At 38.1% G+C, this 24,693-nt stretch overlaps 1 protein-coding gene across 1 annotated transcript in view; it reads left to right on the top strand.

The window, feature by feature from the left end:
• The window catches only part of prima1 (proline rich membrane anchor 1), a 61,658-nt gene extending 37,225 nt beyond the window's left edge, over window positions 1–24,433 (top strand). The window contains exon 5 of the mRNA XM_055186428.2: window positions 21,799–24,433. Coding sequence (XP_055042403.1) covers window positions 21,799–21,898 — 100 coding nt within the window. The 3' untranslated portion in view covers window positions 21,899–24,433. The remainder of the gene's footprint in view (window positions 1–21,798) is intronic.
• Window positions 24,434–24,693: the final 260 nt, after the last annotated feature.

The raw sequence follows: 24,693 nt of genomic DNA, 5'->3' as shown, positions 1-24,693 counted from the left end.
TTTCTTGGGGGGGGTCGCAAGGGAATGCGCTGTACACAAAGGGGGCCGCACGCTGAAAAAGTTTGAGAACCACTGACTTAGGGACACCTTCTCGTACAGTTTTCACCTCAATCTTCCTAACTTTCCCATCATCACTAGGAAAAGTTTTGGTGATTAGGCCAATAGGCCATTCTTGTCTCTTAACTTGGATGTCCCTCAGCAAGACAAGATCTCCTTCTTGCATATTTACTTTCTCATGAGTCCACTTTCTTCGTTTCTGGAGACTACAGATATACTCACTTCTCCACCTCTTCCAGAATTCGTTGGCTAAATGCTGGACTTGTCGCCACTGTCGTTTATAGAGATCTCTCTCATCAAACTGTCCTGGTGGTACAGTATGTGCTCCGATCTTCTGGAATTATAATTGGATGCACCTCCTTCAATGGAAGTTGTATTTTTGACAATCGTCCTCCAACTCTAAGTACACCTTGAGAATCAATAAATGGACAGAGTTTAACCAGGGAACTTTGTTTTTGGACAGGTTTTCCTTGTTTAATATTCTCTCTCTCCTCTGCATAGATCTCAGTTTGAACAGCAAGAATAATTTTGATCTTTGCATCCTCCCTTTGGGCCACATTCAAAGGTTCCTTGCACATATGCCACCCACGGCAGGAATCCTGTTTGAGCGGTTTCAAGAAAGACTGAGCTATGTGTGAAAGTCGTGCAACAGCCCTAAGAGCTGATGTCCAGCTTGAAAACCTTTCAAAACGTACACTTCCGAGGTGTGGAGAAAGTTTTGTCAAACATGATGTTACCTCATGCCGCACTTCTACGTCTGACTCGGGATGGATAAGTTCAAAGGCTTCCTCAAGTGGTTGACCAATTTGCATGTGAGATAAAAATGCTGGACCAGTCAGCCATGCAGAGATGGTAAGTTGATTTGCTGAAACGGCCCTTGTTCCACAATCAGCTGGATTAAGATCAGTTTGAACATAATGCCATTGATATTTCTCAGTTGAGCGTCTAATTCGTTGCACTCTATTGTTAACGTACACATAGAAACGTCTTGATTCATTGGATATATAACCAAGAACTACCTTGCTGTCTGTGAAAAATTTCATTTTCTTCATCTCTATATCCAGCTCTTCAGAGATTACTTCTGCTACCTCTACTGCCAGAACAGCAGCACAGAGTTCAAGTCTAGGGATGGTAAGATCAGGTTTCGGAACCAGTTTTGTCTTACCAAATATAAAGCCAACCTCTATCTGTCCGTCAGTATCCCTGACTTTCAAGTAGGCAACAGCAGCAATTGCTTTCGTTGATGCGTCACAAAATATGCAGACTTCCTTTTCCTGAATATGCAAATGAGAAATTGTTGTGTACATTCTTGGAACCTTCACATCTTTTAGATCTTGTAAAGAAGTGCACCATTTCTGCCATTCGCCAAACTTGTGATTGGGGAGTGGTTCGTCCCAATCACAGGCATCAATGCTCAAATCTCTTAGAATCTTTCGACCTTGAATACTCACAGGAGCAGCAAATCCAAGTGGATCAAAAAGACTATTGATAGTAGATAAAACACCACGTCGAGTGTATGGTTTATTGACATCAGCCACTTGGAAAGTGAATGTGTCCCCAACTAGGTCCCATTTGAGGCCTAAACTCCGTTGCTCAAAGGAAAGATCTTGACCAACATCAATGTCTTGTAAACCCTTAGCAAGATCAACAGCAGGGAAGGCTTTCATGAACTCCAGTTTATTGGATGCAATTTTATGCAATCGAAGATTTGATTGGGCCAACATCTCTTGAGCTGCTTTCACCACACTGACGGCTTCCTCCACTGTGGGAAATGATTTGAGGCCATCATCAACATAAAAATGTCTATCTATGAATTTCCTTGCTTCTGCTCCAAACTGTCTTTCTCCCTCCATAGCTGTCCTCTTGAGACCATAAATGGCCACAGCAGGTGAGGGACAGTTTCCAAATACATGAACTCTCATGCGATACTCCATGATCTCACCATCAAGCTGGTGGTTGCGAAACCACAAGAAACGGAGGTAATCACGATGATCCTCCTTTACAAGAAAACTGTGAAACATCTGCTGGATATCTGTTGTCACTGCCACTGGCTCAGTTCTAAAACGCATGAGGACCCCAAGCAAGCTATTATTAAGGTCTGGGCCTCGAAGGAGAACATCATTCAATGACACACCTTCAAACCGTGCACTTGAATCAAACACAATTCTAATCTGTCCAGGTTTCTTAGGATGATAAACTCCAAAACTTGGTAAATACCAACATTCCTTCTCTCCCTGAATGAGTGGAGCTTCTTCAGCATGATTATTTTCAAAGATCTTTTTCATGAAATCTATAAAATGATCTTTCATCTCGGCATTCTTTTTCAAGGTGCGGCTGAGAGACATAAGTCGATTAAAAGCATGTCGTCTGTTATTGGGTAAACGTTGTCTTGGTATACGGAATGGTAGCAGAGCTTCCCAACTACCTGTATCATCTTTCCGGAATTCCTGATTCATGATTTGCAAGAAGAGTTCATCTTCAACTGAAGCAGCAAGCTTAAAATCATTCTCCTCTTGTTTAAAAATTAATGTACCCACATCCGAGTATGATGGCTTATGCCTAGCAATAGGCGTATTTTGATCAGCTGACAACTGTACCTTCACAAATATGTTGTTCTCACATGGTGTCAGGTAACTAGGACGTCCGTTCCAGAGGAGGTTTGTTTTACAGGAAGAAACAGTAGGTATATGAGCACCATTAAGACAGACGTTGCCAATAATGACCCATCCTAAATCAAGTTGTTGAGCAAAGGGATCGTTGTGACGACCATTGCACTGAGCTCGTACCTTATGCACCTGAATGATGTCTCTGCCAAGCAACAGGAGAATCTCTGCATTGTGGTCAAGAGGCGGAATTTGGTCAGCTACAGCTTGAAGATGGATATGGTTATGTGCAATTTCCGGAGTTGGAATTTCATCCCTGTTATTAGGAATTAGATCGCATTCAGTAAGAGTTGGAAGTGATAAACAAACTTCTCCATCTAGTGACTCCACGACAAACCCACTTGCTCTTCTTCCTACTGACTCTGTCATTCCAGAACATGTCTTAAGCATATATGGGCAAACATCACCTTGAATCTTGAAAATATCGAAGAATGCTGATCTTGCTAACGAGACATTACTCTGATCATCAAGTAGTACATACATTCTCACTTTCTTTTCCGATTGTCCCTTTGGATAAACATTCACTAGACAGATTTTTGAACAAGATTTGCCACAAAATCTTTCTCCACACACTTCAGTACACATCGAAGTATTTGCCACTGGTGTGCCTTCACTATGCTCCCCACTGTGGTCATCCATCAGTACAGGAAGATCTTCCATAATCCAGGGTGCTGGTCCTGGATGAAGAGCTGAGATGTGACGCTCACTATTACATTCCTCACACTGCACTACAGCTTTGCAGTCCTTGGCTTGGTGTGCTGTTGAAGCACAACATCTAAAGCATATAGAATGCTGTAACAAGAAACGCTTCCGTTCTACAAAGCTTTTTCCTCTAAAGGCTCTACACCTTTTCAGTGAATGTGGCATTTTGTGAAGAGGGCATTCTTTATCTGGATCCTCCCTTAAATGCTCCACAGAGTAAGGATTTTCTACCTCTGTCCTATTCACTGAAAAAGGGGCATTAGGTTTCCATATTTTGCTTGGATGTTGCTTCTCGCCCCTGAAAAAGGCAGTACTGGATGTTGATAAGAAGAAACTGGGATCGTTTCTCATCTCTGCTTGTTCACACACAAAGTCCACAAAAACTGAAAAGGGAGGATATGCCACACAATGCTCTCTTTTATAACGAGACCCCTTACTTATCCACTGTTCTTGAATGCTATAGGGTAACTTCTCTAAGATTGGATTTATTCCTCTTGCTGTATCAAGAAAGTTCAGACCTTGTAAATATTCTTCTTTCTTTGCTGCCAATATTTCAAGAAGTAGATCACTGAACTCTAACAGCTTTTTACTGTCTTTGATTGAAAGTTTAGGAAAATCATACATTCTTGAGAACAGAAAAGCTTCAATAGCCTCAGGAGAACCATAACTTCTATCAAGCCTCCGCCAGACCATCTCCAGGCCCTCAGCTGGGTTGTTCACATGAACTGCTCTGATACGTTTGGCATGTTGCAGTGACTCCCCACCAAGCCACTTGATAATTAGATCCAGCTCTTCACTAGGCTTGAGGCTCAACCCCTCCACTGCATTATTGAAGCTAGATTTCCACGACAGATAGCTAGCAGGCTGGCTGTCAAACACCTTAAGACCTGAAGTAATAAGGTCTCGCCGAGATAAATAAGTAACCAGTTCCAAAACATCTGTTGAATTAGCGTTTGTTGCAACTGGTAGCTGACTTGCTAAGTCTGTATGACATTGCATTTGACTATGGTTGCACGCACTTGCAGATTGGGGAGTCTTATCATCTCTATGAGAAAAGTGGTTTTGAATATATTCTTCCGTACGGTTAATAGATCTGTGGATTGATGGAACATGACTTCCTTTCCTTTCAGATTCACTCTCCTCCGCTTTAACAAGTGCCTCCAACACTTCAGCTTCTGCTGAGGCAGCCTCAGCCTCACACTCTTCCTTTAATGCATTTAGCGTTGCTTCAATGCGTGCTTTCTCAACTTGCATCTCAATCTCTCTTTTTGCGAAGGTTGCTCTTTTACGTGCTCCTTCTGCTTTAGCACGAGCTTGCGCTGCAGCTATACTGGACCGGCTTGATCTTCGTGAAGATGAGGATGAGGCAGCCCACTCGGACTTAACTTCCAGACCTTCCAGGTCAGCGTTGACAGACTTTGCATCAGACATTTGGAATAAACAGTAACGTACATCCAGTTCACATTGGTATCTTGAAGTTTGTTGTCTTTTTACTGTACTGCCCTCACTATGCGTTCAGATACACAGCTATGCAGCAAGCTTAACACTCCTCCAGTAAAGTACTCAAAACAGAACTGTCTTCAAGCATTTTTAATGGAAGCGGTGTAAAACTGTAAAATACAACAATAGAAAAAATACATCACATTGGATAAGTATAAACATTCAAATAAATCACTTTTCCAATACAAATAGCCTAATCTACACAACAATTGTAGTACATGAAATCACCACAACAGCTTACATTTCTTTAATATACACATGTTCTATCACATTTGAAATATAACATTAAAAATCCACAGCTGCATAGTAGTCTATAATATGAATCCAACCAGCTGGGAACTATGTTTAGTAGGCCTATGCAAACTCATCAAATAGCTTCAAACACAATACAATAATAACAAACACTAAAAAACATGTACAACTTTAATGATTAAAAACAAACTTACAGACAATGCTTTGTTCAAGAACCCACAAAGTGAAGATGGAGAGGGATTACACTCATGTATTCTCTTGGATCACTAACACAACAAATATGGCTGACCACCACATGCTCCACTTAAATAAAATATATTACCTCTAGGGGGCGCTAAACTGCACCCTACAACAGGATGCAGCACAGCACCAATTTTACATCATAATTAGTTTATTTCTGTAAAATGATGCATTTCTATATGGAAAGTTCTATACTTATGCCACTATATTTAAAAATCCAGTTGAGATTTGCTTTATAGATTGGCTTTATAGTGACTCTTTGTCCTGTCCAGCTGGCATCCCAACCTAAAAATGGAATCAATTGGGATATTTTTTGTAAAGAATGGTCCAGTGTTGACAAAAGGCTTAAGCTGGTCTTTATTAAAATCAGACACACCGTTATAGCGCGTAAACAAACTTCACCTTCTTTAAAATCACATTGGATGGGCGGCTCAGAGGGTAGCACTGTTGCCTCACAGCAAGAAGGTCCCTGGTTCGAGGCCTTTCTGTGTGGAGTTTGCATGTCGTCCCACAAGCCAAAAACATGCAAGTTAGGCAAAATTGGAGATGCCAAATTGTCCCTTCCCCAACCTGTGTCTGAATTAACTAGCTGGTTTAAGGTGGTTTATGCTGGTCCTCCCAGCCTGACAAAGCTGGTCATGCTGGTGGGCCAGCTAGTATTCCAGCCTGACCAGCTAAGTCCAGCTAGACCAGCTTAAAATGTGACCAAAACACAGCTAGACCAGCTTGCTACACCAGCAAAACCAGCATCCTACACCAGCTAAAACCAAGCTGGAGACCAGCTAAAACCAGCTCACCAGCTTATGCTGGTCTTAGCTGGATTTTTCAGTAGGGTATTCTTGTTTATGAATTAACCAGTTCTCGTGTTAAATATATAGTCATAGATGCTAAAATGGCGTAAAGAAGAAAGAAAGAAAATCACATTGGACAGGCTAAATAAATGATTTTATAGTTGATTGTCACTGCAATATAAATACATGCTTTATTTGTGGTTTACGCAGGAAATGAAAAGGAACTTATGTGAGCACTTGTGTTTTTCCAGCCATCTCTGCTTTAGAATTTATCAGCCTCTCAGATCAGCATTTTTTTCATTTTGAGAGACATTTTTGGCCCACATTTTCCCCAGAGGATTTGCATGTCGACCTCGGTAAAAACATCACGTAAGATCCAGGCAGCTGCTGAACGGCAGTCTGAGGTGTCTGGGGACCAGCAAAGAGAGGCCTTCAGGTACCGCTGTCCATCAGTGAGAAAAGACGGGATGGAATAGAGAGAGAGGATCAAGTGAGTGAGTGAGCTCTGTGCTGATTCAGGGGAAAGATAAAGAAGTGTTTGGCTTGCTGTCTTGGCGTGTTACATAAGCCGAGTGGTCTACAGAGGAACTGGGCGTCTGACAGGGCACATGGTGCAGTAGAGCAACATGACTCGAGGGAGATCCACACAACTGCTGGAGTCCATGAGTCTTTAAATAGGTTGGAGGTGGACAAAAACAAGCTTTCAATGAAAAATTACTGTTTAGCGGATAAAGAATTTGTGTGTAATGCCGGGTTCAGACTACATGCTATTTTTGTCCGTTTCAATAGTCACTGTGTCAGGTTATACGATTTTGACCTCCCGAGCAGTCATCATTTGACGTTTTTAAAGACATGCGTGAAATCATCAAGAAGGCGGAACAAGTGATTGACATCTGAAAACAAGAAGGTAAAAACATCATAAAGACAGGAGTGTTGTTGCTATAGCTTTACAAACCTTTCCTAATTTGCATAATTTCAAAAGTAGAACAAATATCATCTCCTACTGTCGAACTTCACAGATGTGACACAACCCATTTTGGAGGACCAATAAAAAATTCAACATGCTAGTATTGCAAATGCGCTGTTAATTGTTTCCCACTATGGCCTGGGACAAACTGGATGATTTTTAAATCTTAATCAATTTTAAATTGGCCACAGACATAGGAACAGTGTCAAAGACTTTTAACAACATAATCCTCAGAACACACACACTAGATGATTTGACCAGACCGTGAGACCACACACGTGATGACTATAGTAACGATTTCAAAGTGACACGAGATCTCACAGAAACTCAAGATCAAACGTGACTTCAGAAAAACAAATGTTGGTAGTTCTTGCATGACACATTATAAAAGCACTTCCTGTTGCCATAGTTGTACAAGTCGATATATGTATCATCCGGTTGAAGCTTGCACGTTCTCATTGGTTATTGCACTTGGCATGTCGGAGGTAGGCCGATTAAAGGGCTCGTTATAGTCTTGCGTAGGTCCTACGGCGTAGCCGCGACGGCATAGGTTCTGCGTCGGTTTTCATTTATACTTTTGCATCGTCGCCCGCGTCGACGTGCAAACACGCACACAGGCCGCTGGTGGGCAGTAACCACGTGTGTAACCACAGTAGCAGCGCGAACGCCAAAGAAGAAGAAGCTTTGCAAGTTAAGCCACAAACGAAGAAGAAACAGCAACTTGTTGTGTATAATTTGAGAAGACCAGCAATGATGGATGTAAATAAACAGCGACTTTTGTTGCAGTTTGAGTTAAATCACCCCTCAACTTAGCCATTCTTTGTTTTCATCATCGCAAACGGAAATACCTATGACACAGTTTTTTTTACCTGACGGGAGGGGTTCTGGTGGACCAATCACAGCGCTTGCGGTCCGCGTAGAACTGACGCGCTGTTAAAACCTACGCACGACTATAAATCGCACGACTATAAAAACAGTATTTTAACTTTTCCGGTTTTTGGTTCAACCTTAAAATTAACGTTCCTGAACCGGTTGGAACAAAAAAATAAAGTTACCGAACCGGTTAACAATGTTCCATGTCAGCTGTGGGACATACAAATAAGTAGGCTGATCATTAGGACTTAAACTTAAATTATTAGTCTATAATTTCCTTAAGTCTCTATCTTGTCATCGTCATTAATAAAGGCTACATTATGTAAGCGGCATAACTGTAATTCTGACATGCCTACACTTGTTGAGTGCACTTAAACACGCGCACACACATAGACAAAGGACAAATTCCAAACGGGGCTTCGGGAAGAATATGCAGCATAAACAGTCGCTCCAATTCAAAATTACGTTGTTTTTTGGTGCTTTATTTGCCAAATGTATTTGAAACACGTGCAAATGATCAACTTTCACCCTATTTAAATGTGCGTATAAATCCGCGAATTGCAATTAGCGAGCCAAACCGTGGGTTGTGATCTGTACGGATTACGGATCAACTGCGATCCGTTACACCACTAATTAGTATTAAAAAAACAAACATCTTGAGATACTCGGTAGCCTACAATATTATTTACCTCTTATGATTGAGCATTAGAGACGTGGGCTTGAGTAGGCTACTTGCTGGTGGCAAGCTTCTCATTTCTCCGATAAGTCAACGACGACCGGAAGTTAACTTCATCAAGTATAATAAATCTTGTTGAAGAACGAAAAAATAACGGTATTAACCGGTTACCATTATTTTAAATTAACGATTCTGTTCCGGAACTTATGTTTTTTGAAAGTTTCTGGTTTTCTTTTTGTTCCTTGCAAAACTTTAAAAGTTTCTGGTTTTCTTTTTGTTCCTTGCAAAACGTTAAAAGTTTCTGGTTTTCGTTCCGTGAATGAGGTCAAAACCTTGAATATATATAATTTGTGATTAGGAAGGCTTCAACGCGATCAGAGCAGCAGACTAATCACAATGACACCAAACACCAGAGTTTTTTTTGGACAAAAAATCGGCTGCAGTGAAACACTAATCGGGTCATGCCCCCTTTCGATTGCCGAGGGTGCAAATCGCGCTTAAAATCTTCATGTGTGTGGCTAACCTTAGACATACACTATACGAGATAAAACTAGGGCCTTCAAAAGATTACTGCGATTAATCGCATACAAAATAAAAGTTTGTTTTTGCATAATATATGTGTGCACTTTGTGTAATTATTTTGTATATATAAATACACACATTAACAGTGGTAGTAAACGTCTATCACTCAACCCAAATGCTCAAAGCCACAACACCCAAACACGCATACACACACACAGGTACATGTATTATGTATTTAAGAAACATTTACATTCATTTATTTAGATTTGTAAATATTTTTATATACACATTATATAATTATATATGCATTTAAAAATATATGAAGAGTTTGGTTCCAAAACGCAATAAATCCATTTTGACAAATTTCGGTAAAAACGTGTTTTCTATACCAAGAAAGTGACAAGATGAAAACAACTATTTTCTGTTACAAACTTTCACATAGCGTGTTTAGGTTATAAAAACATAAAAAATTCAAATCCATAACTTGATTTTCAAAGATTTATTATAGAAACGGATATTTTTTTACTCAAAATGCTATAAATCTATTGAATCAATAGCCTATATAAATGTGCATTCGTCTTTGCTGTGTTATATTCATTTAGTTGACTAGTTGTACACACTAATTAAAAATATAAACATTAATGTCATTAATCAAAACACTTACTTTGTCATATTAAGAACACTGTCATTGCAGCGGTTATACTTGACGTCGTCGCTTAACGTTTTTCACAGCGATCAGCTGAAAAAAGTTTTGGTCCTGCTCGATTTTCGTTGACTTTGAGTAAAATAATGTAAAGTTTTTCATAAGATCCCCTGGGGTCAATGTGTTAGCATGACAGAAACTTGATGCTGTCGGCCCGGGCAAACAATAAGCACCCGTCTCCGAGTGCCTCTTTTTAGATTATTAGATGTTGATGGATGGCGTACGTTTCTTTCCCATCACAGGAAATCATCACAGGTTTATCAAAGCTATTAAAGTATTATTTTGTTTTTGTTTGTTTGTTGATCACGAAGTACAAAGTAGATGAGGAAAACTAGGATTCCGTGTACTCAACGCGCCACCATCATTGTTTACATTGCGTGGAATGGTGCGCTGTAATTTGTTGAGCGGATTCATTGCATTCTGCAGAAAAGGAGGAGTGCCGTTTATTGCGTTTTGAGAAAAAAGGGAGAAAAGATGACAGAATAACACGCCGGATATTGGATTTTGCGTAAAATAAAGAATTGACTTTTTATTACTGACCTGAGATAATACTGATTCATTTTAAATGGCGTTTAGTGCGTTTTGGAACCAAACTCTTCATATATTTATTTATACATGTATGTGTGTATTTTATACATAATAATTACACACAATACACACACAAATATATTATTCAAACACAAACTTTTATTTTGTATGCGATTAATCGTGATTACTCTTTTGACAGCTCTAGATAAAACAATAAATTTTTTCATCCCAACACCTATTGTCATTTACAAATTACCACGACAAATTATGTCAAAGGGATCATGTCAGAATCTGTCTAATTTTGAAGTTTATAAATGGCATAAACTGTATACAAAAAAGGGTATGCAGTCTTTAAAACACGTCAATTTTCTTTTTGCCAAAAGTAACATAGTGTCCTAAGTAGGTGTCTTAAGCAACAGACAATGAAAAATGATAAATTATATTTTTTGCTCTTGATGTCATGGCTGGTTGGGACAAGACGTTTTGTCAATCTCTTGGTTTCAATTTCTGCAGCATTGTTCTGTACAAGGTAGCATATTTCACGCAAGGATTATGCGCCAGTGTAATTGTAAAAAATATCTTCAGTGTTTATTTATTAATGCAGGATAGAGATGCGCGGATGGGCTATTATGTCATCCGCAACCGCATCACAAAACTCATCATCCGTCCGCCATCCATCCGCACCAACGTTTCTGACCAGTTTTCAAAACCGCACCCGCCCGCCATCCGCTGACTGGGCGATGCAAGGCGCTGCTGATGACAGCCGCTGCTGATGACAACCGCGAGACTAAAAAGCCCTAGAATATAAGCAGTGAACTCAGGCTTTGTTTACATTAATGCGTTTATCCTTTAAACCGCGTTACTTTTGCTACGTTTACGCCTTTCATCTACACTACATCACTGTTTTCGACCGTCATAAAAGGATTCGTTCGTCAATGCTGCAGACCCTGTTTTAGTTTGAGAACTCAGACGTTGCGCTGAGTGTAAATGTAGATGGAGTCTTATGTAAACAAACAGCTGATGTTAACGTGACAGCGCATCATTTTCAAAGTAAAAATTATTTTATTCAGGTAAATGGAGGTTTGCAACGGAGGTTTTGACAAAAATAGTAAACATCTACCAACCAGCTATTATACACGCTATATCGGATTGTTTTAACATGTATCATCATAGATAATGTCTATTTTATATTTATGTTTGAGTATTGTTGGGTTTGAATATTGTTGTAATGTGTTTATGTTTTGTTTAAATTTAGTTAGCTTATTACGAAAGATAGACTGTAATTTTAAACGCCATATAGGGCGTTGTAAAGGCCAATATGAAGGGAGAATTGTAATGGGTCAGACATTATTTTCGAGTTTAATTTAAGTTTTGTTTTCTACTTTAAAATTAATTTCGTTTCAGATAATATGTCTCTTAATTTTAATCAATGTTTTGTTGATAAGTTTTGTGAATATAAATTAATAAAAACAATAAACTCAACGTCATTAATATTTAATGCTCGTTTAGCCGATTGCGCTTTTAGCAATTTCAGCAATTTCTGTGTTGCTAGCGGAGGACGTGCACGGACCTCGCACACGTTTAAAAATTAATGCAATAAGCATTTCTGTAGGCTAAAGCTATACTTCACCTCTTATGTTTGATTGAAGTTTGCATTTGCTGAAATGTATTTTTGCTTCAAGTTTGTTTAGTAGGCTACTGTTCACTTGAATGCTTTCTTTTTAAATCATAAAGACCAGTCTCTGATCGGCGCACATGACATGGGATAAAAATAAATAAATAAATAGCCTAAATTAAACGCACAAATTACATAGTCTGTAGCTACTGGTGTCATCCTGATTTACCACTTTGTAAAACTTATTCCAGGCAACCCTTTTCTGACCTTTTATTTCCTTTGTTTTTAATTCTCATTTTTTTGAGTTTGCCACGTACCTCCTTCGCTGGCGTTGATAAGAGCTGTGTCAAAATGCGTCCTCATTTCTCCGCGCTGTTAATGATAGAACGAATGGATCCTTAACCGCCGAGGCTATCCCAAACAATTAAAACCTTTATTAAATAAACGTGTATTTAGAAAACCTTTTCTTGTCACTGTTTTAGTATTATAAGTTATGTTTTGTGTTAATATTATTCGGTTTATGTTGCGTATATTTCTAAGGTTGATTATTTGATATACTGTTGTTGAATAGTTTAATCTACATCAATGTGTCATATTTTCTAAAATAAATTCATATTTTTCTGATTACATATTTATTTTAATAAGTCAGAAATGTCTCCGCTGTTTATTGCTGACAGGCGCGATGGGCGCTACTGGGGGCGTGTGCAACAGGTGACCCAAATTATGGGTCCTCAGAAGGCTAGACCGTCTCATTTCAGTTCTCTTCGCGAACTTCTGAGCCTGCCACCTTGATAGAAATAGTGCTCACCTTTAAGGTCGCATGTTTTGAAGGACAAAGCTAATAACAAGCAGTCGATCCGCCACCCGCCCGAATTTAATTAAAATATTATTTTTCGTCACGTCATCCGCCCGATCCGCGGTTTATCCGCGGAGTCCGCGGCTGTAACCGCCAACCGCGCATCTCTGATGCAGGAGAAAGGGAAAAACAAGTCCTTGTCTTTCTCCCTCTCTCCCACCCCAAACCTCAAAAATCAGATGAGGCAGAGTTTTTTCTCAAGTGTAAATCACAGAAAGCAAGGGAAAGTCTGATAGGAAAGCCCTGCAGCCTGGAGCATCTTGTGACAGATAGCCCCTGCAGAGCTATGGGCTTGTCTCATCAGTCCTGTCCAAGAGACAGAGACTGTGTTTATCACGACAGATGAGCCCAAGCACCCTCCAAACATTTAATCAATCTTCAAGAAGACTTGTGGCTGATTTCTGGTTTTGCTTTTTGATGGATTTGTTGCTCAAGGTATGACAAATGTTGTTTTACAAGCTGAAAAGATGCAATGACAAGAAAGTATTTTGACTGTTTTAGTTGCTCTGTTGGTTAGACATCATTTAATACATCTTATAATACATGCAATAATGAATATTGTATATTTTTATATGTTTACTAAAAATTACTCTTAAATGAACATTCCACTTTTTTTGAAAATATGCACATTTTCCAGCTCCCATAGAGTTAAACATTTGATTTTTACAGTTTTGGAATCTAGGCAGATATGGCTAGGAACTATACGCTCATTCTGGCATAATAATCAAGGACTTTGCTGCCGTAACATGGCTGCAGGAGGCGCAATGATAGTCCCGAAAATAGTCCCCTGCTATTAAAAGTTACCAAGGATTTTCGGGCAGTGCGTAATATCATTGCGCTTCCTGCAGCCATGTTACAGCAGTAAAGTCCTTATTATCATGCCAAAAGAGAGTATAGTCCTAGTCATATCTGCCTAGAAAATCACAACTTTTAATTTTCCGTCTGTCTTAGTACATGATGTAACTACAGAAGAGTCAAGTTTTAAATAGGAAGAATATCAAATATCAATCAAATTATTTAGCGTGATGCTAATGGTCTAATCAGATTCAATGGATTATGCTAACACTGCATGAAAAGAGGTGTATCCGTACTAGGAAACTCCTGTATACACTACTGATTTTCGGAAGTATCTAACTTCTAATTCCACCAAGTTAGGATACTCCCATAATGATACCAATTTGGATGTATAGCTATGCTAAAAGTGGTACCGCCAGACCGGTAGCAGCTGAATGGATTCCAAAACCGTAAAAATCAAATGTTTAACTCTAGGGGAGCTAGAAAATGAGCATATTTTCTAAAAAGTTGAGTGTCCCTTTAAGAACACGGTTTACTCCATTTGATATGTATCATACAGTATAAGGTCCTGCGTCGGATCGTTACATTCAGGCAGTGAATACAGAAGCTCAGCTTCACACTCCTTTATCCACATTTGTATGACATTTTGCATGGGTCAGCTGGAAAATTGCTCTTTATCTCGCCTTGACTGCGAAAAGCAGCCTTCATTCAACAAGTTGCTAGTTTGTAATTTTCCTGGAATAAGCAGGTCAGTTTTAATGAGCTTAGGCCCTGTTTATGAAATTAGACGTGTTCTCTAGACAGACCCCAGAGAGCTGCAGACAGTAGATGCAGGCTCTGTAAAGGTCAGCTTGCACTCTAAAAATGGTTGGGTTGTAAATCAAGACCATTGTGAACACCAAATAAATGTTTATTTGACTGCAAAATAACTACAACAAACTCTTACATTTTTACAGTTGGCAGTTGCAAAATCATTAAAAGGACTGCTTACTGACATCAAGTATAAATATATTTATTAAATATCAGAAATCATGCACATTGAAGTAACAATGTAACAGGTTGAATCAATTTGTTTGAATTTAAGACAGAATTTGTAATTTTACAGTACATAAATCAAATACTGAAATGTACATAAACAAAACTACAGCAGTGTAAGAAAAGAAACGTAATTGTTAAATTAAAAGTACAATTATTCATAGCTGTTTAAAGTTTTTAACAGAACAAATGTTTTAAGTTTCACAGTATGGAATGTATTTGACTAAAAATACTTAAAGGGATACTTCACCGATTTAGCATTCAGCTTTATATCTGTAGAAACCCGGCAGTATTACTGAATGACCATGTTTCCCTCCATCATTTCCCCCTGAGAGGAGAGATATCTGCATTTTGGTTCTGCAAAAAAGTCCTCCGATGATGCAAAAATCGTCATATTACATCATCGGAGGACTTTTTTGCAGAACCAAAATGCAGATATCTCTCCTCTCAGGGGGAAATGAGGGAGGGAAACATGGTCATTCAGTAATACTGCCGGGTTTCTACAGATACAAAGCTGAATGCTAAATCGGTGAAGTATCCCTTTAATTTATTAAAGTTACTCCTTGCGAACAAAGATGTACAAAGGAATCGAACAGCAGAGGGTTCATCCATTTGGAAAATGCACATTGCCTGGGGTTTTATTTTCAAGCAGGTAAAATGCCTTTAAACCATAGACTGTAAAAAAATATGAAAGTACTGTCTGTGACGTCACCCACTGGTTTGTGAAGAGCATTTCTGAAGCTTAAAGTAGGCGGTGCGTGCCATCGCCATCTTGGCCGAATTGCAGTTTAAGTCACTTCCGTATTGGCTCCATCAGAGAGACTGGTTGAGAAAAAAGATTGAGAGATCTGCTACATGTTTCCCATGGCCATGACGAAAGGACATGGTTTCGAGGATTCTGTCCAGGGAAGAAATTCCACCATATTTGTTGCAATCTACAAAACAGAAAAAAAAATTTAGTGGTCTGAACTGAATGATCAGATTTAAGTATTCAGAAAACCATGTGGGCCAAGTGAATTATACATTTTATAAAAATTATAAGGTTTTTTTTGCATCCCTGGCCGCATTACCACCACGTGTGAGATTTTTTTTCTGGCCTGTCGTCGGTTTGCATAAGACTTTGGTGTTACACTCCTTTAACTGTTGTGCCAACAACAAAGGCTGCAAACCACACAGACTGACAAATAGGATGATCTGACTATAAATAATAAAGTGCTGCAGAACTAAAATGCAGCAGATAATTAAGACATTCCCAATACATTTAAATAGGAATTATTAAATGTTATACTTACTGGCTGAAGTTGTATGAAGGTCTTGTTAGCCTCATCAATGGATGGACGTTAAAACTCTGCACACTCTAAAAAAAGAATTGGAAAACAACATCACATCTGATCTCTGCTAAAAACATAATATCTCTGATACAGTATCAGCCACAGATCAGAGGGTTGGTCAATATAAATTTGAAATCACAGGAGACAACCCAAAAATATTATGAAATGAATATAAAATAGTAACTAAATACGACTCAATAACACATCTAAATTCATATAACACATATACATGTTTGTTAACCGATAGTCACTTCCACGCAGCCTCCGTCTTGGTGACAAATACGTTTAAATTTTCAAGTTCATATCCAAACACTTAAATTATTATTTAATTTTAAAAGAGAGGAACAAGCAATATACATATAAGACACTGGTTCTTGGAAACGCGCTGTTTCGTTTTCATTTATCGACAAGTTACCTGCCGTATCGACGGTGAATTGAGTGCTGCTTGTCCCTGCCTCTCAGTGACAGTGTAGACGCTGGCTCCGCGATTCTCCGTCGCCGGTAAAGTTAACTTGTGCTCGCGGTCTGTCTTTCCATATCGAATGACGAGAAAGCAACTCGTTTGTCACTAAATTTAAGTTAATAGTGTCGCTATGGCTAAGCTGGGTAAACTATGCGCGTGTGTGACACAAAAAGCCGAAGTGGGGTTGCGGAGGTTGACTCGGTTCCGGTTTTGACTTGCTTTGTTAAAGGCTTACAGAAATTGTCATGAGTTAATAAATCAACCGTGTGATAGGGATTTTGTAGCATCGATTTTAATAATTTTATTAATATGCCATATTAAACATCTTAGAACGATTATTAAAGTCAATTTGTGTAAATGGCTATCTGAGGTAACAGTCGTCATTCCTCTAAATTGCACCCGTCGTCTTAGTCTGTATAAATTAACACGTTGCTGTCTCGCAAAATGTTATAATCTTGTTTATATTCATGAAATGTTCACAAAAACATATAAACTTACCTTGAAACAACTGTTCCAGTGACTCTTTCACGTGGACCGTTGCTGAGCACATTCAACATCAAGGGCGCGAAGCACGTGAGCCTCTTCAAACAACCCAGCATAATAACCCAGCAGTTTTAACCCAACAACCAGAAAACTGAAACTACCCAAAAAGTGTTTAAAATGTTAAAAAATAACCCAGCAAAACAACCCAACAGACTCAACTCAGCATTTTGGGTTAAAAAATAACCCAGCCATTTTTAGAGTGTGTTTTCTTGTCAATTTTCATTTTCCTGACATATAGTATCATTAATATATGACGTGATATCTCTCATTCAGGTATTTACTCTTAATTATCATTCAAACTTAAATGTTTACTGCAGAACTTAAAGGTGACTGCAGGGTTTTTTCTTTTTTTACTTGAGGGTTTCTTAAATTCTTCATGTTTTCCATTCTTAGACGCTTTCAGCAGTAACAACATAAACAAACGCATAAACAAACGCATTTCATATGGAAAAAGTAGAGCAGAAAAGTGCCCAACGTCATTCGCGTCTTTACATTGTCTTTCCAACTGCAGTTACTCACTGTCTCCTGTGTGTTGTGCACCTCTCACCCTCGTTCAAGGTCAGAGCAAGCGTCCTCTTTTTAAGGTTTCTGCTAATATGACAGTTATCAGCAAAAGTGCGCTCACACTTTAATATTTGACTGACAGGACAGCCGTATCGGTGATTGCCTAGCAATAAAAAATCCACACAGCACTGCTCTTTTTTAAAGTGACAAAAAAAGGCAATGTGGCGCGCCTTGCGTTTCCAAGCATTTAAAACGTGTTTGGTGTGATTGGCCCCTAAGAACAACTTTTTCAAACTCAACTTTAACTTGTTGGACATTTATTCAAAGGAAAGCGTGCATATTATTATATAAAATATTGTAACCTGCAATCAGATTAAATTCAGTCGGACAAAATTGACAAAATTTTGTGAATGTAAATGTAGCCACTGTCAAAAACATATTAGGTGTCGTCTGCTCTCTCGTGTTGCCTTAATGCCTCATACGCCAAACGATCTGCACAGTGCGCATAATTTTAAACACACTATATGTAAAAGTTTACCATTACATACACTCACCTAAAGGATTATTAGGAACACCATACTAATACTGTGTTTGACCCCCTTTCGCCTTCAGAACTGCCTTAATTCTACGTGACATTGATTCAACAAGGTGCTGAAAGCATTCTTTAGAAATGTTGGCCCATATTGATAGGATAGCATCTTGCAGTTAATGGAGATTTGTGGAATGCACGTCCAGGGCACGAAGCTCCCGTTCCACCACATCCCAAAGATGCTCTATTGGATTGAGATCTGGTGACTGTGGGGCCATTTTAGTACAGTGAACTCATTGTCTTTTTGAAATGATTCGAGCTTTGTGACATGGTGCATTATCCTGCTGGAAGTAGCCATCAGAGGATGGGTACATGGTGGTAATAAAGGGATGGATATGGTCAGAAACAATGCTGAGGTAGGCTGTGGCATTTAAACGATGCCTAATTGGCACTAAGGGGCCTGAAGTGTGCCAAGAAAACATCCCCCACACCATTACACCACCACCATCAGCCTGCACAGTGGTAACAAGGCATGATGGATCCATGTTCTCATTCTGTTTACGCCAAATTCTGACTATACCATCTGAATGTCTCAACAGAAATCGAGACTCATCAGACCAGGCAACATTTTTCCAGTCTTCAACTGTCCAGTTTTGGTGAGCTTGTGCAAATTGTAACCTCTTTTTCATATTTGTAGTGGAGATGAGTGGTACCCAGTGGGATCTTCTGCTGATGAAGCCCATCCGCTTCAAGGTTGTGCGTGTTGTGGCTTCACAAATGCTTTGCTGCATACCTCGGTTGTAACGAGTGGTTATTTCAGTCAAAGTTGGTCTTCTATTAGCTTGAATCAGTCTGCACATTCTCCTCTGACCTCTAGCATTAACAAGGCATTTTCACACAGGACTGCCGCATACTTGAATGTTTTCCCTTTTCACACCATTCTTTGTAAACCCTAGAAATGGTTGTGCGTGAAAATCCCAGTAACTGAGCAGATTGTGAAATACTCAGACCAGCCTATCTGGCATTAACAACCATGCCACGCTCAAAATTGCTTAAATCACCTTTCTTTCCCATTCTGACATTCAGTTTGGAGTTCAGGAGATTGTCTTGACCAGGACCACACCCCTAAATGCATTGAAGCAACTGCCATGTGATTGGTTGATTAGATAATTGCATTAATGAGAAATTGAACAGGTGTTTCTAATAATCCTTTAGTGAGTGTATAGGGGAAATTACTCGAGTCTTTTAAAAAAAAAAAACTTAAATTACACCTACTACAGAAAGCTTACAATCACTGAATTATGTTCAGCACTATGGTCAACACCTGTTGTAATATAGAGCTATATTAATAAAACTACTAACTACTACTAACACCAAAACAGCCGTAAAAACTACTTATGATGATCTCCAACAAACATATTTATAAGTGTAGTGTGAGAGCAAACAAGGCATAGAGTGGGGACAATATGTACTCGGGTATGGTTTTGTTCGGTATAATGTGAGGACACCCTAAGGTTAGGTCTGTTTTGAAATATTAAGAATATTTTGCACTATCTAATGTATTGATAAAAACCTCACTGTGGAGCTTTTAAAGGGCATTTTTTCTCTCATAAGTATTGTTGAGCTTCAACATACTATTCAGTAATGTGGATGCTTGGTATTAGAGCACTCCATTAGCTTATTAATGTAGTCAATAGCTACCTTTATGTGGTTTGTAGGAAATTGTGCGCTCACCTTTCGTACACGTTTCATCAATACAATCTTACCTTAAAAGTTCAAGCATTAAATGCACCTCATCTAATTCAAACCAACCATTTGCTCATTTTCATGTTGGTGTCTTACAAAATGTGTATCCCCCATCATCCATCTCATGATATAACCAGCTTTTACCTCAGGCATCTTCCATTAAATCAGCATGTGACTGACATGATTTAACAAAATATCAACAGATTGGATCTGCATGCGCCGCTGTTTGAGCAGCTCGGGATTTTAATCCAGTTATGAAGGCAGTTGGCTGGAGGCAGGTTGCATATTTCAAACTGTAATAAAGAATAAACGTGCTGGGGTGAATGCCACAGCTTTGAGTCTAGCGGCCATTATAGCTTGCGGGAAGTCATTTAAACTGCAAAATAACTCACTTTGATGACCTATGCTGCTGTTTATCACCCAGACTTTGTTAGTGTCCAGAAGGCAACGTGCACACGGGCTTATGACACAGACAGTAAAATAAAAAACACAGTTAATATATATATTAGTGATTAAATTTTTCCTTTGCTTACGTACTGTTATGCGCATCAGTAGGTTTTGACAGTGTTAGTTTTGACAATTTGTGCTTTGCTTTAGATACATTACACACATTCGTTACACACGTACTTCAGTACATTTATTTATTTAACCTTCATAAGCCCCTATTTACCTGTATACATACGAGTTCCTTGGGGGTAAAAATGACCCCAGAAATTAAAAGAGTGATTACAAAAAATATTTTAATGATACAAATAATAAATACATTTTTTGTTTATTTGCCATCTATACATTAATGCTATGTTTTGGGAGATATTATGAAGTACTTTTGTACATGTTTACCACTCAATTCCTCAAATACACCATTAGCTTGCCTGTAAAATATCAAATTTTTATGAAAATTTCACACAAATTATGATCTAAATTTGATTTAAATTGTTTTTAGATATTGATCTAGATGTTATGTGTTAAATTTGGTCATCTGGTGTTTAGAAAAAAACATAAAAGAACAGTTTAGGAAATAAATAATTTTGACCAGCAGATGCCCATACACTGAAAAAAAATGATTCATTGAATTTAATCAAATTTTTTAAGGTAAGTGGTTGCAATCAATTTATTTAAGCTACATTTAAACAAAAGTTTTATATTTTATTTTACGTTACTAATCTTTTTTGTTTAAATGTAGCTTAAATAAATTGATTGCAACCACTTACCTTAAAAAAATTGATTAAATTCAATGAATCATTTTTTTCAGTGTAGAGACCCATTCATTTCACTGGATGTTGCCAACTGCTCAAATAACCACTTTAGTGTGATACATTTTGTAAATGTATGATTATATAAACATTAGAAAGGACATATATCATATAAATATTATTTCAAACAGTAGAATTTATTTTAGTTTTTGATGCATTTTAAAATGTCTGTTTTTACAAAATGCCACAGAAATTCATTTCAATTGGGGTCATTTTTACCCCCAAAGGGCCTCTTTTGGTAATTTTTTACACCTCTTTAGAACGACAGAATCAAGACCCGTTTTTTTTTTTATATGAATCTTGACAGATAATCTGGAAAAGCCACAAAATCTTATTCCACTGAGATGAAGGGAACCATGTTTTTTAACTAAAGAAAAGTGGCTTGGGGGTAAGATTGACCCCAACAAACTTATTAGGGTTAAAGGGGCAGTTCACCCAAAAATGAAAATTCTGTCATCATTTACTCACCCTCATGTTGTTACAAATCAGTATTCAGGGTTTTTTTTTGCTTAAAATATATTGTTTGTGTTTGTAACCAAACCATTTTCGAGCACCATTCACTTCCATAGTAGTATTTTTCCCACTATGAAAGTCACTGGTGCTTCTGTGTCCTGTTAGATTACAAATATCGTCTCTTTTGTTTATTTTTTGCAGGAAACCCCTAAGAAAGGAGGAGAACGGCACAAGCCGAGGGGAGTACGCCATGAGCTCACGATGTAAACAGCAGGTGGAAACCAATAACACTGGAGTATAGTGGCCATGCTAAAGTAAAGTAAGACATGCACAGATGAAACTCTGTATCCTATGGCACCGCCATCTCTCTGTTTAGGTTTATGAGATGGGGAAAAATGTATGAAGCAGAATTTTAGAAACTGAACCCACGTGGTTGCCCTTCTGGGGATATAATAATATGTTTAACAAGAGACTACTACATAAAGTAAGTATAAAAGTAAATAGATAATGACTGGTGTGTGTAGGCAAGTATATGCAAGGTTTAGGGAGACACTGAGACTTAAAGATGCTGACAGTTAGAAGAGTATCACAAGACTCAGACTGTCATGCCCCAGAGGCTCCTCTGAGGACAATATACGACACCAACAACAAAATGAAACGCATGCACTTTCTGTTGAATGCAGTGATGTTTTCCTGTCTTAAACTTAGTCTCTGCAATGTCCCTCGTTATAAATAAAGGGTTTCCTCACTTCGTGTACATGTATTGGCCCGTAAACATATTGTTAGAGGATCCAAATGGATTGGCTCATCCTGCTTTTTGTGTACCAAATATAAATGACACGTTCTGCCTGAAATTGCCCCCAGTTATTTTTGCTTATAATGTGTTACTATGCAATTGAAAAGGACTGACATTTTGGGTTGCATGTTGTCAATACAAAGGTATAATGCTAGCACTAACATTGCTAAATGTTAGTGGTGATTTTAGTCTGATCGTTCTATACGTACATATAATGTATATGTATATTTTAGGAGCCTAAATTACGGTGATGGTGTAGTTTACATGTGAGAGACAACATTATACATACATTCGAACAAAACAATACAGGTTAATTGGATTTGTGTTATGCTATTATTTTATTTAGGTTATATTTAATAACAATGAACAGATACCCTTGAGGTGACCTTGCTGTGGCTGGCCAGTTCCCTACAGATTATTATATCTGTATTATTATTGCAAATTATATCCATAATGTTTAACCTATTAGTCAAATTACATGTTACACAAGAAAATGAAACATTAAAGGGACACTTCACTTTTTTTGAAAATATGCTCATTTTCCAGCTTCCCTAGAGTTAAACACTTGATTTTTACCGTGTTGGAATCCATTCGGCCCATCTCCGGGTCTGCACTTTTGGCATGGCTTGGCATAGTCCATTGAATCTGATTAGACCATTGCGCTAAAAAATAGCAGGAGTTTTGATATTTATTTAAAACTTGACTCTTCTGTGGTTACATCGTGTACTAAGACCGACAGAAAATTAAAAGTTGCAATTTTCTAGGCAGATATGGCTAGGAACTATACTCTCAAACTGGCGTAATAATCAAGTACTTTGCTGCCGTAACATGGCTGCAGCATGCGTAGTGATACTACGCAATGCCTGAAAATAGTTCCCTGCTATTGAAAGTAACCAATTTTTCGTCGGTCTTAGTGCACGGTGTGTCTACAGAAGAGCCAAGTTTTAAATAGGAAAAATATAGAAACTCTTTGGTTGTTTTTGGTGAGATGCTGGTGGTCTGGTCAGATTCGGTGGATTGTGCTGAGCTGTGCTGGGGGTGCTGGCGTCAGACCCGGAGATCGGCTGGGTGGATTCCGGAATGGTAAAAATCAAATGTTTAACTCAAAAAAGTGGAATGTCCCTTTAAGTTGAAAGTGAACATTATGTACTGTGCAATATGGCTTAGATTTTAACAAAGCAATGGAAATACATGTCTTTTAAGATGCCAGATCATACATTACATTAGTCAATCATACACACAAAACCGAAATTAATATGTAAAAGGAAACAGCACACTAGTATGCAGTGAGAATATCAGTCTGGATTTTTATTCTCCTGTCATCTTTTTTGGTTTATTATGGAGTCTTCTCTCCTTGAAATTCTATAGGGACTTATTTTTTTAGGGATGGTACATCAACAGTTAATGCTGATGCTCATTTTGAACTCATTAATGTTGTGTTGGTCTTTGTTTGAAAGACATGATGCTTCAAACAACATTAGACTAAGGCTCTCCATTGGTTTATTCAGATATTTTTTTATTTTGTACACAGGATCTTGTATTAAAAAAAAAATGTATAGCAGTGATGCAATTGTTCATACATACTGTAGTAACATTGAGCAATGAATCACAAGCTTTTTAAACTAACAAAGTATACAAGCTGTAAACAAACATCCATTTTTTCTCATCCATTAAATATCTTCCACTGTATAGCCACTCACTTGTTCAACATCATATATATGTATTGAAGATATATGTGTATTATACTGTACAAAGATACTAGAATTGTATTGCATGAATGTACATATCAATATCTGCCTTCTTGACAGTCTTACCGTGTGTACAGAGTATGACAAAATGTTTATAGGGATAAGTATACGTGTTTGTCAGAACAGAATAAGTGTTATTGTTTGTCTGGAAAAAGCCATTAATGTATATTTGAGTAATCAGAGGTTGTTGCACAATGTATGCATCACATACCAAAATGTACGATATATTGTGCATTGAATTAATTTATTGCAACTTTTTTAGTTTTAAATAAAAATGTACTACTGAATCATATCCGGTGCTTATTTGTCTGCAGAAATAATTGGTCTATGTCATGATTTCAGTGGCACCATTATTTTATAACTCTGCACAGATTAAACCCTATTAATTCACAACTGTGATATACATGTGTACTTTTCCAGTCGGAAAACAAACACTTCTGCCAAAACCTGGGCTGTAATAGTTTGAATTGAGTTAGTTTCACATGCATGTTTTCTTTTATATTAACTGATATAAATGTGAAGCACTCTGTTTATAAATCTGCTGTCATCTGA

This window comes from Misgurnus anguillicaudatus, chromosome 18 (genome assembly GCF_027580225.2).
Source record: "Misgurnus anguillicaudatus chromosome 18, ASM2758022v2, whole genome shotgun sequence".
NCBI lineage: Eukaryota > Metazoa > Chordata > Actinopteri > Cypriniformes > Cobitidae > Misgurnus > Misgurnus anguillicaudatus.
This window is presented reverse-complemented; position numbering and strand designations above follow the sequence as displayed.